This window comes from Harpegnathos saltator, unplaced genomic scaffold, assembly GCF_003227715.2.
Source record: "Harpegnathos saltator strain DR-91 unplaced genomic scaffold, Hsal_v8.6 scaffold536, whole genome shotgun sequence".
NCBI classification, from domain to species: domain Eukaryota; kingdom Metazoa; phylum Arthropoda; class Insecta; order Hymenoptera; family Formicidae; genus Harpegnathos; species Harpegnathos saltator.
The window spans coordinates 658,233-673,967 of NW_020230356.1; the positions used below are offsets into that span (position 1 = coordinate 658,233).

General features: G+C 51.1%; 1 protein-coding gene across 1 annotated transcript in view; it reads left to right on the forward strand.

The window, feature by feature from the left end:
- Positions 1-276: 276 nt before the first annotated feature.
- The window catches only part of LOC105188053 (mucin-19), a 51,677-nt gene continuing 36,218 nt past the window's right edge, over positions 277-15,735 (forward strand). Inside the window, exon 1 of the mRNA XM_025303169.1 lies at positions 277-1,044. Coding sequence (XP_025158954.1) covers positions 988-1,044 — 57 coding nt within the window. The 5' untranslated portion in view covers positions 277-987. The remainder of the gene's footprint in view (positions 1,045-15,735) is intronic.

Below are 15,735 nucleotides of genomic sequence, written 5' to 3' on the forward strand. Positions count from 1 at the left end.
CACGTGGCCCTCATTTTTTTACCTGCTCCCAGCGAGGTCTTCGGGCATACCCCCCGGGCACTGTTGTCATCCGGATCGGAAGTGTACAGGATGAATCGGAGCGCGATCAGCGGCCCCAAAAGGAGCGTCGCGGCGCGGCGCGGCGCGGCGCGCGGCGCGATACGGCAGGGGGATCGAGGATCGCGTGTTAGAGAGAGGGTAGAGCGGGCCCCTCGCGAAGGAAGGAAGGAGGGGGTCGCGGATAGAGGCGATCGGCTCTCTCGGATCAGCTGTGAGAGCGGCGTGGCGCCGTGTGCCGCGGCTCTGACCCGCTGTCAGTTGCCCGAGCCCTGTGCTACGGTTAGGACCGCATAATCGTCACCTTTTAACGACGTACGCGCCGAGAGAGCTAGCCACGGGTCGCCGCGCGTTGCCGCGTGTTGTTCTCGGCAGCACACACTCGTCGTGTCCGATTCTTTCGTCGCGGCCGAGACGTCGGCGAGAGCGCGAACGACTCGACAGCGCGCGGTAATCGGGGACGAAGAGATCGGCATATTATACGCGAGAGAGGCGAAAGGCCAGCGAGAGCGACGGCAGGGAGCAGCGATCGCGAGCGCGAGCACGATTGACCGTAATCCGACCTCCGATCGAACCTCCACCCGCGAGAGGTAGCTCAGCGTGTCGTTCGAGCGCTGTCTCCGTCGTCGTCGTCGTCGTCGTCGTCGTCGTCGTCGTCGCGTGCGAGCTACTTAGAGATTCACGAGCGAGCGCTCCTCTCTGGTAAAATCGCGGTCGAAATCGCGGGGAAGGACGGCTCGAGTCGCGCGCGGGCGTGCTGGGTGATTTGGAATTTCCTCTCTTGTGGTGGACGTTGGTTGAGTGAACACGACCGTTCGGCTCCACCGCGGACTCGGAGGGAGCCGGCAAGAACTGCAGCCTGATACGACACGCGTATCCAGGATGCTCTGGTAGAGGAGCGCGGACAACCCCCTGGTTCGAGCGCGAGAAATGGCGTGCGGCATATCGGTCGACGTGACCGCCACGAGCACGGTGCTTCTCCTGCTGGTAAGTCGCCTTAAGTCGCGTAAGTGTGTGTCGTTATTTTACGAGCAACCGGGCCGAGAAGTTGATAGCGCGCGCGCTCTCTCTCGATCATGCGAGGGCGTCGCGTTGGGGACAATGGGTCCCCGCTGGTGGATCCTGAAGTCTCCCTCTCGTCGTCTGTCGCGTTAACGTCTCGTCTTATAATCGTCAGATAATGGATCAACTCTTGGGATGAAAAAATTGTGGAGAATGACGGGAAGCGTAACGTTAAACGTTGCGGGACTTGTGGAGATGTTGGTTGTCTTTGAGCTGCATAGTTGGCACCGATTAAAATAGAGAGCGAAATTATATAATATAAGCGAAATTAGCTCTCTATCGAAAACAAGTCGAATAGGAATGTAAAGGGGGTCTCTCTCTCTCTCTCTCTCTCTCTCTCTCTCTCTCTCTCTGTTAGAGTCTGCGCACAGATTTTATAATCCCACAATATTCGCAGTTGCCACACTTTCGAACAATGTTGCCAACAAAGTTGAATCTCGCGGCTCTGAAAGATTTCAGGTTTCGACATATTTATTAGAAACGTTCCTTGTGAAAATAAATGAAAAAGTTGATTCCTGCGGATGTTGCATGTAATCAGCCATCGCGGAATTCGAAACGCTTCCGCGCGGCTTTGCCGAGCTTTAAGAAAGCGTACGAGTGACGATGCTGAAGAGCGGAAAACAGGACAATGTGATTATGAAACATTAAAATATTGATCATTTCACGAGACTCGCGACGAGTTCCGTAAGAGCTGCGTCGGCGAGCGCGCGCATTGTCCAAGCTGCCGCAAAACGCGACGCGTGCACCTTCGCATGCGAGGTGACATTCACACACGGCGCGTGTACGCGTCGACGTGTGCACGAGTACACGCGCCTAGAGTCAAGGATACCGTCGTTATCTTCCCGCGTGCCCGCTATACTTACATCACGTATCCCTGCTGCGGATGCACATACGTGCGTACGACCCACGTCGTCGTCGTCGTCGTCGTCGTCGCGGGCGAGTGCCGCGCGTTTCGTTATGCAAGCGCGGAATGTTAACTTCTCGCGGTTCCTGCGGGCGCGAGCGCTCTGCGTCGCTTCTTCTTACGCAATACGACGCAAGATGAGTCCAACGCGAAAATTTCGCGGGCTTTACAGTCGCACGTGGAATTTACACAAATCTGCCGGAACAGCGGGAGCGACGCTCGAGCCTCATCGTTGATAGTCGAATTAACGTCGCGAATAAAAGAATTGCTCGTGGTGGGGGGCGGTGATGTGCTGTGTAACTCGGCGGGCGACTTGTAATTGCCGTAATCGCAGATACGTAAGATGCGTAAGCTTCGGGATGTACAAGCTGATGAGTCAATCGGAATGTTGCTTTAGATTCTTGTATTCTTGTGAGGAAGACGCAAGTGAACCGTGTAACTAGAACTTCAGCCACTCGAATTTTAGTCGCTAGTGTTTACGGTCGAGTTCACCGTCAGTTTAAGCTTCCTTTGGAATGTGCAACATCCCGATTAGTTTCAGCTACGAGTTTACACCTTAGACTCGCGGTTACGGCAGTTTGTGCGCGAAAGCCCCGGGAAGACGCGGTGCCTCGCCGAAAATCATTGTTAACAACTTCTAATAAAAATAATATTAAAATGAATAATATTAAAATATCTAATATTAAAATAATATAAAAATAAAATATCGATATCTAAGTTCACACGTCAAAGAGAAAATTATTCACAGACATTAGACGAGTGTCTCGGTCTCGATACGATTTACTTCCCGACCAAGAGACATCGACGGAGCCAGGACTCGGCCTCCATCGGCGGCGGGGCGGGGATCGGGATATTCGAAACCAGACTAGCGTGTGGGCAGACCGAGCGGACAAACGCGCGCGCGCGCGCACACACGTGTCGCGACTCGCGCGACCACAGCGTTAATTTTCCCCGTGCGACGGTATATAATTACAGCGTATGATCACGCGAACCGCGCGTAATTAGCGCGACGCCACCGCCACCACTCAAGGCTAATTTTAAAGGGACTATACGGAGAGGTGCATTAATTATCGGATTAAGCCTCCTGGCGGCATTAATCGCGTGACCGGCCTCTCTTGCCGAGCCGCCCGAAGGCGACATAATTAATAATTAATATCGCGGCCCGGCCACGATGAATATTATATACGAGGTGATACCAAATTGACTCGACCGCTCGTAAGTGACGTGCTCGCTCCGCGAGCGACTGAGAGAAAAAGAAAGAGACCGCGGATTTAGTCGACCGTAGCCGGCTTCTTTCTACATTCCTACGAGAGTTAAGTTACGGACTAACTAACACCGTGTTGTAATTGGCACCTTGTCGTAATGTTCTCCTCAGCTGGATGGACAAGACACGCGTTCAATTAAAGCTTAATCAGTAATCGCCAGCTTACAGCTGACCGATTGATGCGATTGATGGAACGGATTATCCGCGAGGCGCCCTTGAGCGATCGATCGATCGAGAATGCTTAAATCTTCCTCGTCTCACGCGCGTGTCGTTTTCTCGTCTCCGATTTTTTCCAGATGAATAAAGGCGCGCGCGCGACTGCTGTAGCGCGCACAGAATTTCTGCCGCGAGACGGCAGAAATATCTCGCGCAAGTGTATTTAATTATCGACGAGCCGGCGTATTCTGGCAGTGCTCGACGATTGCATTAATTAAAACTCGCGAGCGCGCGCGCGCGACAATTACGTGAGCGCCGATCGGAGTGTGATCCGGTTTTCGGCCGACTGCTTCGTTCGCGCGCGAGAACGAACTACGAGCCCGAGGCTCGCGCGAGTCGCCGCGATATTTTTCGGCGGACGGCCGCCGTTGAAAAATCGCGTGCGATAAAGCGGGATTTATCGGCGCATAAAGTACAATTCGCTCGTCGGCGAAACGGGAGCAGCTGAATTGGACCCAATTCGCGCGCGCGCGCGCGCGCCCGCGAGTTATGGGCCCGTGCAATTACACGCAAAATGAATAATTAATTCGTTCAAATCCCGACGCGCATTACTTTACGCCTGTAATTGGACGTTGCGCAACGCGAGTGGCGCAATGCGCGGGACATCTTTCTAGAGTGCGCAGATTGTCGGAGATTATTCTCTTAACTAAGACGCTGCGTTATCTGGAAGATAAGACACTTTCGAGGAAAGGAGGAAAGTCTTCGTGACGATGAAGGTTTCGCTGTCGGAAAAATCAACGCTCACTCGAGTGGACTTTTCGTCCGCTGCAGGGAGAAGAAGACGTAGCCTCGCGAGGTACGAGGGTAGTCCCAGAAGTACCTGACCTAACAAAGGAAACACAAAAGATTTGGGAAAAAATATCTTTATTTCTCTACATAGTCTCCTTTTAGCTCGATACACTTTTCCCAGCGATGTTCAATAGCTTCGATACCCTGTTTACAGTGGGAATCGTCGAGCTCCTCAAAATAGCCATCAAGCCACCTTGGTCCATTGTTTTGACAGTTCCTTCGTCTCAGGTGTGAAGTGATGGGCCCATGTTTCATCCATGGTTATGAATCGACGCAAAAACTCGGCTTTATTGCTGCGAAACTTCGCCAAACACTCGATTGAAACATCCTCACGACGCTGTTTTTGTTCCAATCGCGGCACCCATCTCGCGCACTCAGCTCTCTCATGTCCAAATTTTCAGTCAATATGCGATGTACAGCACTTTTTGAAATGCCTACCATGTTTGCTAACTCGCGCACTTTCAGTCGACGGTCATCCAATACCATTTTGTGGATTTTCCTCACCACTTCTGGCGTGATCGCCTCATTTGGTCGACCATTGCGATGTTCGCTGCTTGGCAGCTCGTACGGCCTCGTTTAAACTCTGCCATCCAATATTTTACTGTTGTAAACGAAGGAGCAGACTCCCCCCGAGTAGAATCTAGCTCCGCTTTGATATTGCTTGGACTGAGGCCTTTCAAACGAAAGTATTGTATCACATAACGATGACGAATTTTTTCCATGTTTACAAATTCACCGAGAGCGTTCACTACCGATGGCTGCCAAACAAATACTAAACAACGTAGCGTCGTCAAACTTCAAACTTAAGCTTTATAAGGATTGGTACTTTCTACCATAGTCATTCTTTTCAAACAACAACCGCTATCTACACGTCAGGTCAGGTACTTCTGGGACTACCCTCGTAGTTGAAGGAGCGTAGCGTTTCGTATGATTCTACAGCGAGCCCACATTTTCACGCTAAATGGTTGTCCCGCTTCAGCGCGTGGACTATCTCTCGGCCGCGTGCACTGTGCGTGCAGATTTTTCACGCGACCTCCCACACGCATCAACGTCGTGTGCGGTAGTGCCGCGTGGGCGGGTGCGTCTAAAAATCGCAGGTTTAAGGAGCAGTAATTTATCTGCGCCCGCACGAAAAGCTAACCGCGCGCTCTCTCGCACTGTCGCACTTGTGCGCGAGAGAGCCACACGACCGAGGCCGATGGCATCCACAGCTTGATCCTGAGACCGAGGAAAGGTTCTCGCGCGCCGCCGCCGCGTAGTCGTCGCGTCTAACAGCGCGCTTACACGCTTAATTCTCGCGCTAAGTAAATAAATACGCGTCCGTCTGCGCGCTGCTACGTCGCGCAAGAGAGGCGGCGCTGCCGATGCGCGGCGAGAGAAAAAAGTTTTTTTTCTTACAGGATCTCCTGTTGTCGCAGGTGTAGGCTGTAAATTCGCGATCGAGTGCGATTTCACTTGAAATGGGTGAAAATTCACTGGAAGCAATCACGAAGACGCCGCCATTCGCAGTCGTAAGAGTGAATGTTTCGCTCAAGCTTGGCGTGCATTCCGACTGCACGCGAGTGAATGTATCAATCAAGTGGAATGAATTTGTTTCTGCGACGATGGAGGAATACGCAAGATGCGCTCTTTAATTTCAAATGAACCCGTTCGTTCAGAGCGGAGTATTCTCTCTCTCTCTCTCTCTCTCTCTCTCTCTCTCTCTCTCTCTCTCTCTCTCTCTGTATGGATGCTGAAAAATCACTCTCGGCTGTCGCTGTATTTTCCGAGTGACATTCCGCGGGAAGAAATTCCAAGAGCACAAAATTTTTGTCGAAACTATTAGTGTAACCGTTGTGAAAGCCCAATGTCGCTCACGTTTCGGGCAAACTACCACTTTACGCCACGCGAACAAATCGTTATATTAAATCCAACCTTCTAACCTTCTCTTTCGCTTCGCGGCCTGTCTCGCGGATTTAGCAACTGCGGCGCTTTTCCCCTTCGATAATTGCAGATACGGCGGCGTGTGTGCAAGTTAATGTGTTATGAAACTATGTCGTGCTCCCGCGTCTGCATCCCGCACTCTTCGGATGAAGACATACCGGGCGAGCGGGCAGCGACGCGAACGAAACTTAGCGACGACGCATCTCGTATGGCCGCGAGTCGTTTCTCTCTCAGTTCACCGCGCAGAGTCGAGGTAGCCTCCCCTAATTAGCGCTCCCGCGCTCCGCGACGACTCGGGGTCCGAGAGCTAATTGAATAATAACCGGTTGAAAAATCGCGACGCTGCCTGCTAGTTCACCGCGGCCGGAAGCGCCCTGAACGTTGGCGTGGCAGGGGGCATGCTTAATTAGGCACGCGGGAAATCGCTGCGAAATGAAGAGAGTACCGTCGGCGACGTTAATAACGAACGACGATCGTATTCCCCTCGCGCGATCGACGATTCTGATTGATCCGTCGATCCTTCCACCCTCTCTCTCTCTCTCTCTCACTCTCTCTCTCTCTCTCTCTCTCTCTCTCTCTCTCTCTCTCTCTCTCTCTCGGCGTTTTTCTCTCCGCAGCCGACGACGAGCGGGCCGTGTAAAAGCGATCGATAGGGGGAGGGGGATATAACTTTTCCACATTCAGATCTCGAGATTAATAATAATGCACGCCGCCGGCAATTATTAGTACCGTGATATTTCCCCCGGGCGAACACACTCCACGCCGCGCTCGCGAGCGTTGCGCATCTCTCGGGCCGCGTGTTCCTCAGAAGAGAGAAGCGCCTGCAACATAGTTGGCGCGCTGCAACATCGTCATCGCGCGTTCGCCAATGCGTGGCGCGCGCGATCTTGCATGCGCGATATAAATTACGCAGCGCGCCGCCGTTACGCGATAAATTCGCCGCGTTATTGTACCGTGAAAGTCGCGGGATGAAGCGGCCGTGTAAATTCGACGTTTAAACAGCGATTTACCATCCGAACACGGCGCCGTCTGAAAAAAAACTGGCCGACCAGGCGCTGCCCGGCACGCCCGCGTACCGCACGAGGCGATCCTCTGGCAGGGGGTAGGCAGAGAGTCGCGCCTCTCTCTCTCTCTCTCTCTCTCTCTCTCTCTCTCTTTCTTCCTAACAAGGGGCGGAGAATTTACGATTTCGCGTAACGGACGAGCGTTTTCCACGTGTGCGCCGCGACACGCAGCCTTCGACCGCGGGTTAGAGCGACCCAAGGTCACGGCTGAGCGGAGTGACACTAGCTTGCTGGCGGCAGATCTCGCGGTGCACTCTTGTAAAATTTATACCACTGTCCCGCATTGTTCATTCGCGGGGCGTTCCGCTGTAAATTATCGATCCCGATCGCCGCACGGAGACGTTGCGCCTCCGTCTCCGCCGTCGTTTCATAATTAGGCAGCCTGCTGTTCGCCTCGGGTATTTTTCATTTGGAGACTTTTCTAAGAAATCTCCGAGGAGATACGATTGATCAAAACAGGGGGAATTGCCAAAGAGGCGTGCGTATTTTTCCGTTGTTATCAGAGGCGTAATTAATTACACGTGTCAATGGCGGATATTCTTTGTAAATGGGAGTCCGTATACAAAAGTTCGTCCCGATACAAAAAGCGCCGCACGCGTATTGCTTTTCAGTTTCCTCGTGCCGCGATACAAAGCGGTTTCGGCTGAGGGGTAACCTCGCGACGAGGACACGGCAGTTGTTGCCGCTGCAGGACGACCTCCGCCTCGCAACGAACGCGAGGAACCCAAGAATCGAGAGAAAGAGAGAGATTTTTTGTGCCGACGGCATGCCAGGTCGAGGTGCGCGTGTTCATTGTTACGAGGAACTATCCACGAAACCGGTCCGATGTTATTACGAAAAATTTATCGCTCTCGCGGACGTCGCCACGTGGAAGCGCTCCGCAACGGTATACACAATAATAACCAGGCGAACGCGCTCGTGAGAGAGAAAGAAACAGAAGGAGAAAGAGGGGGCAAGAGGGAGAGGCAGGCGCCACCGACAGATTCCATGTCGGGTCGCCGAACGGTGCACGGAAAGCAGCGCGGGTTTCGCGCTGCCGTTCCGCGAGCCGCGATCGGGAGAAAACCGATGTAAAAACCGCGCTGAAAGTCTCGCGGAGGAATCTAGGATAATGAGAGACATCGCGGTAAAAATTTCGGCCTCGGCAAAGTGCCCGGAACATTCCCGCCGTTCGTGCCATTGCGCAGCGCGTTTTCACGCGCCTGCATGAAAATTAAAACGTGTACAGCGAGGTGCGCGGAATGTGTCGAAACCCGCGGCTCGTTCCGCGAGGAAAAACTCGAGCTCGCGCTCGCGCAAGAATCGGTCTCTCCGCGGCGGGGAAACTCGTGCGCTTCCCATTGTTGCGAATAATAATAATTTGCATTTCACTTTGCTCGATAACATATATTTATAGAGAAAGGGAAAAGAAAGCCGAAGGACCAGCAAGGTCCTTCAAAGTACGAAGTTAAGACCGCGGCGGAAAACGGTTCAATCCAGGATTCCCGTCTCTGCTCCCTCCACGAAGAGGACTGGACCGGCCGCGGTCCAGCGGTCATCTTGAAAGAATGCATTCGCTTTGCACCTCGGAAAGAATGAAAGGCGCGATTTTCCTACGATCGTGTTTCGAGCGCCCGGCAGCGATAGCGACCGATCGCGCTAAGTCGCGCCTCAAGGATATCGGCAGCCTAATGTCGCATCGCAGAGTGCGCGATAGCGCGCGTTGAAATCACCCGAGTTCCCGAGATATCGCGACGCGCGGCGTCGTCGGTCGTGCTCGACGCTGAGGCCAGCGTTGAAACGCGCGCCATTGTCTACCGCGTGCCGCCGGTGATATATTTTAATAAGCGAAATTCTCTCTCTCGCTTCGCGCCTGTTGGCTCGAGACGCATTTTTCAACGATTCTTCTGAGATTCATTCACCCGCGACAAGGACCTCTCGGCCGATATTTATTCTGACAATATTTATCCCGAAAACTCCTCAGAGCCACACCGAGAGCCTTCGACGTATGTCTTACGCATTTAAATCACTTTATTCTGCATTGTGCAATCGACCCGATCGCCAATGAACCAGTAGGGTGAGGACGAGTGATTCACGCAATGCGCATTCCGCTGAGAGACGCTCGAAGCGACCAGCCTCGGTAAGTCGGTAACCTCAGGACAGCCGGTCTGTAAATCTCCCGGCGGCAGCGCGCCGGGAAAAATGAACCCCTTTTGTGCCGGGGTTGTCGCGAGCCGGTATGCAGCCCCGTCAAGATTCTGCTTATTGGAGGCGCGCGAGTAGAGAGCACAGACGCGAGAGAGTCACGCGTTGAATAAACTCGTTTTCAAACAATTATTTTAGGCAGTAATAATATCGTCTTACTTTTCTTCACAGCAGAGAGAGAGAGAGAGAGAGAGAGAGAGAGAGAGAATAATAGCATTTTTTTCTATACGTTCAATAATTGTATCCCAGATTGGTAACGTTAATTTGCTCGGGCAATTAAATGATTTTCCATCGTTCTTGTTATTTCGTTATCTTGTTTAATGAAATACGTTTAGTTATGATATTTTGCACATTATTGGAATAATTATTATAAAAGGCAGTGCTTGATGATTAGAATAAAAAACGGCGGATATATCATTAGGAAATGTTAAAATATTTTTACATTATTTTTATATTTTCAGTTCAAAATATTAAAATATAAAAAAATTGAAATTAAAACCGCGGATGTCCCATTCAGACGTGACGATCATATCGGAAAATGATATTGTAACAATGTTGTAAATGTATGTTCGTACAACCACGATATCCACATATCATTATAGATGAAGCTATAAATCTCGATGAAGAAAGACTCACATTCGTTAGGAAATCACGACTCACGAGACGCCTATATCATGAGAACAATTGAATTAATCGCGCGGTACCGAACAGATAAGAGAGAGACACGAGCGGAGAATATAGTCGGGAAGATAGCTCTCGGTTATATGCTCCGAAATACCGTTAACAGGCATAAAGACACACGGAATTCAAGTCGTATTGTAGAGAACACGCGTGTACAGCACGATCGTACCTCGATAACGGTACACTGCAACAGATAGAACGAGCGCTGGCCGTCGCTTACGCGGCCGCTGTTCGATTTCAACGCGAGAATGATAGCAGCTGCGCTGGATCGTCACTGCTTCGGGTTCGGGTCGAAGGAGGTACGGAATGTTCGCCGGCGCTTTATAAAAGTTGACTTGACAAAAAAACAGCACGATAAAAAGCAGCCGCTCGCTAGCCGAGAATAGCGTGAGAACGAGAGCGGATTTTCAATTAAGAGATTAAAAAGGAAATAACTATATATATATATATATATATATATATATATATATATATATATATAGTTATATCGATTGAACCATTACGTATCTTTGTCTGCGCTTAGTTATCTTGCAAAAAATCCGGCTTGATAATGAGCTACCTGTCCCGATTCGATTCTCCTCTTTTTTAGCGATTCCGCGAGTCCCAACAGTAAACGTTATCCGGCGTGTTATGTTCGCAGACGGCCGAGCGAAAAATGAGAATCGAGTTTACAATGATTTGGATCGCGATCCATAAATGACTCATAATTACGCCGGTCGGCTGAATTATTGTTGGCCGACGGAACAATAATAACGGATGATACGCCAGATTCTCAAGGATTTACCGATACACGCCCATGTCGCTTTTCGATTAAGAGAAAGAGAGAGAGAGAGAGAGAGAGAGAAAGAGAGAAAGAGAGAAAGAGAGAGAGAGAGAGAGAGACACAGTTATCAAAGTCATCGCATCGTTAATGCGCCTTAAACGGATCATTTTTTGCACTGCCGGCTGTCCAATCGAAGTAAAACGCTGAAAGTTTCGCTTCGTCGATATTTTCGTCACGTTGCATTTGTTGCTGGTAACGGAAAGTCCGTTTACTCCCTCACAGGATATTTTTAACAAAGGCCCCTTCTTGCAACGACAATTATTTATCTCACATTGGTCGAATTATTTCCGCAATACAGCATTTTTATCACATGTATTACTTTATATTTCTTTTTACAAAACTTTTTAATACACAGATTAATAACGTTGCGTCCTACGCTTGAGTCGCGTATATTCCCTCGCAGGACATCCTGCATAAAAAAATATTGGACGTTCGATTATATCATTATTACATGGGCACCAGTCGGAGAACGCATCACGTTGTACGCACTCTCGTGCAATTTCCTGCGAGGCTGATAGGAAACTTCCGTTAAGTTTTTATGAGGTATAGAGAATGCTCCTATCTCTCCCCCCGCTCTCTCTCTCTCTCTCTCTCTCTCTCGCTCTCTTTCTCTCTCTGTAACTATTGCGGCTTCGCCTGTCACGTAGTTCCCGTCGTGAAATTAACTCGTCAACACGGTTAATTGAACCAATAACGGGATGTACCAGACGGCGATGCCGTTCTCGCTGTAGCTATTCCTGTTTTCTCTCTTTAATGCGCTGCTTTTTACCGCACCGGTAAAATCCGATCGCGCATAGAACTCGAGGGAATAAAATTATATCGAGATAACGATATTAAACTCAAATATGTCATTTTTCCGTCAGCGTGGAATTTTGCTCATTTTCCACGCGACGTCGAACGTGTGTAAAGCGTCGGAAGTAAAGCGATCGTTTCTCGTTCGCATCGAGCAAGCATTAAAAATTCGAGAACTTTCCAAGAAGCCAACCGCGGCTTTAGTATCCCGGACGAAACCCGAGGATCTCGCATTCTGGTAACGTCGCCGATCGAAGGGGTCTTGTCCTGCACACGCGAAACTTTCACTGTCAGGATAATTCAGAAGACAATGTGTTCTCGTTCGCTCGCTCGCTCGTTCGTCCGCTCGCTCGTCCGCTCGCTCGCTCGCTCGTACGCACGCACGCGAGTCGATTCGGATGGCGCCAGATATTTTTAAACCAGGACGATAACAGAGAGCGGGCCGACCGACCGGATTCCGGCCGAATCACCGTCCCCCCGGCCGGGAGGAATCGCGGGCGAGCGGAATAACCGAACGGTGCGTTACCCCTGCATAGTACCGCGGCACATCAAGCGTAAGGGAAAACGCTCTTCTTTTGCGAAACGAACGCGCTCAAGACGCTCGCAGGCGGCTCGCAGTACGAAATTCAGAACGGTATAAAATGCTGAGTGACCGGCGCGCTCTTTGCACTCTCGACTTCCGGCAATCTCGCCCGGATCTTATCGAACGTTGAGGTGCACGGGGATAAAGGAGTTAATCGATAGACGACGAATAATCGTGTAAGTAATTGTGAACAACAAGTCGAATCCTCCTTTAATATTTGACCAAATCCGCGCGAGAGTCCGCCGAAAACTGGCGCGGAATACCGGCGACTGGACGTTTCGCTCTACACGTGGAAGAGAGTCGTGGAGGAGAGCGCGTGGACTGGAATATGTAAAGCGGGCGGTCTCGCGCGTTTAACGCTATTTTTAGTTTCTCGAAAGTGGGTCGACGTTGTGCAACGAGAGTCGCCGCTGGAAATTTGCCTAACGAATCCGTCGCTCGCGCTCCGAGATCCCGAATTATCGGGAAAAGGCGATCGCGACGGTGCGACACCCGCGCGCGCGTAGGTGACTTTGCGATCGCCGCGTGCGTGTGTCTATTGTGAGGCGAAGTTGAGGGCAAAATATCCGTTAGAGAGTCTGGCCTACGCTCACACCACCGTAATAAGCCGACGATCCTGTCGGCCGCGACGCATTGTCCGATTGTGCGAAAGTGCGTATCAACCTCCGACTGACACGAGAGACGCTCTATTAATCGTTGCGACACGGCGCGGCGAACTGAATAGTCGGGCGATTAATTGTCGGTTACTTGCAGAAACCGCCTTCATAGCGTTTTCTCCCTCAGGCGAAGATGACGTTACTTCATTCTCATACGTATATCGATTTCGGGATCACGTTGATACTGGAATTACCGAGCGGCTCCGGATGACAATTTTCTTACGGAAGTTACTCAAATGATACATAACACGTTGAACAAACAGAGCGAATATTTACTTTTGCTGTCTTGTGTCCTTCGTCAGCTTTTCCTCGTGAAAAGCTGGCGTTGCTTTAGTCTCGCACATGTATCGATTTCGGGATCTCGTTGACACTAAAATTACCGAGCGTAATGGCCGATTTATAATTCCTTGAGTAATGTAGAAATTACTCAGAGAATACGTAAGGATGCGTTTTACACTTTCAACGGACATTGAAGAAATCTAAAGGAGACGAATAAACACTTCTGCATTCCTGCGCGATAAATTTCTTCAAAATCCCGGCGTGTCTCGAGCGCTCCGCTGGAAACAAGCAGCGTTAATCGCCGGTAATCGGTTAATCGTTCTAACGTTAACGTGAGCGCGTGAGCGGAAATGCAGAACATGCGACGTCCGTCGCTGAGAATCGTCCTCAAATTAACCTCGTGGAGAGCGCGCGTCGTCGAGCGGCCGATCGGTCGGAGCAATTCACGAGGGGATTACATTAATCCGTAAACGATATTTCCCTAGCGGGGGAGCGCCATTAATCCCGGCTGATTCCAACGTATTGCGCCGGTCTAACAATTTAACTTAGCGGAGTACGTACTAAGCGTCTCGCATTAAGAGACTCTAATCTCGGCGCGCTTATCGCTCACATCATTTGCATGCGGCGTCTCCCAGGCAGAGCGTCGATCATAAATTTTTCCGGGATAGCATCCCGCAGAAAATACGACAGCGCGTAAAAATGCCCGTCTCGCCCCGCGGTACAGGCGAAGGGTGAGGCAGGCAGGGGAGAAGAGGGGAAGGACGCGTCGCGCAGCTCTCCCCTTGAGCTGTAAAACATTCGTCGGCTCGCGGAGGAATCGCTCGAAGAGGGCCAGAACTCGCGCGCTATTATTAGAAGCGAGCTTATCGCGCCGCCTCTATATATAGCCGCGCGGGGTGCAATTTCACGAGGGGTGTGTTATCCGCTGGCAGGCGGATTATTCGTACCGGTTCTCTGCTGATGGCGTCCGCGTCGATCGTCCGGTGGGCAGTCGCGGGCGTTTACGTATAGATATAGGACGGTCCGCTCGCGAGCCCAAGGCTGAGTTTCGTCCCGAAGTTTGCGCGCAGAGGGTAGAAAGGAAGAGATGTCATTTGAGAATTTAATGAGTTCAATCGCCCTCGAGAGAGAGAGAGAGAGAGAGAGAGAGAGGATCCTGGAATGTCGTCCGCATCCCCATCGCTCGTCGCCGGAGTCCGCGCATATGAGAGCAGCGTCGAACTCATTGACGTCATCTAGTTATTTATACCCTTCGGGACAAGAGAGGTCGCGAAAAGTACTCGAGCACCCACATCCCGTGCTCTCGCGCGCGACCTTAGCTCGTAAATCGTCGCAGCGTACGCTGCGAACTCGATCGAAGATTGCGTCGACTGCATTCCCTGTCGGGTCCCGGGCCGTGAATAGGTCGACTCGTCGATTGAATCTTTTCAGGAGGAAAAGGACTGACCGAGGCGATGAACGAACGTGGTGGAGGTGTCTCGGTCGAGGGAAACTGAATTTCCGCTCCGCAAAGCCGAAATTGATTCACAAGCGATCCAACAGCGCGCCTGGCTCTCGTTCATCTTCGCGTTTCTTTGAACGATTTCTTCTTTTAGCTCCGTGCAAGCCGACCGAATTGTGTTTTCGTTTTATCGACTTATTAAATATCTAATATTTTAGTATTTAATTAATATATAATTTAGATACCTAATATTTCGCGCGTTGAGGCCTAACAGAATGCTTGGTAGCGGCGTAAGAGGCGAGTCGTCGGCTCTGGTCCATCTTTGTCCTCGTGCCAGTTTCGTAATAGAAACATAACGCCATCTCGTTCGCGAGGAAGGTCGAGCCGAACGGTAATTGCACACGGCAATTGCTGTCTATGACACGGCGACGAGCGATTCAGCGCACTTCATTAGCCTGAATTGCGGAATCCCGCGCGTCTATTCGGCGGCGACTTCGGTGGTGAGGTCGTTCGCGCTTATCTCGCGATCTCAATGTCTCGTTCCAAGTGAAGAGATCGTATTTTTCGGCCGCGACTCCTCGGCGATCGGAGCTGTCGCCGTTAAGTGAGCGAACCGCGACGTCAACTTAACGATCGCCCTTCTCTCGCCAGCCACACTCCCTCGGAATATGTCGCCGTGTCGGATTCCATCCCGGTTTCTCTTCTTTTTCCCCCGCTCCGCCACCTTTCGCGCGATATCAACAGCGAGGATCGAATCGCACGGGACCGATCTCACGGGGAATTTCGAGAGGATCTTTAGTGTCCTTATCTCGCCGGAGCTATTCCTTGCGTCATATATTTGGGCCGTTGACGCCGCTTGTCGCGGCGGGTTGGAGGACCTCGGCAAGGACGACGTAGGCGAGGTAGGCCTGGCGATCGTGTAGCCACGTGTCCTACCCCGTATCTTCACTCACTCTCTCTCTCTCTCTCTCTCTCTCTCTCTCTCTCTCTCTCTCTCTCTCTCTCTGCCTTTCCTTT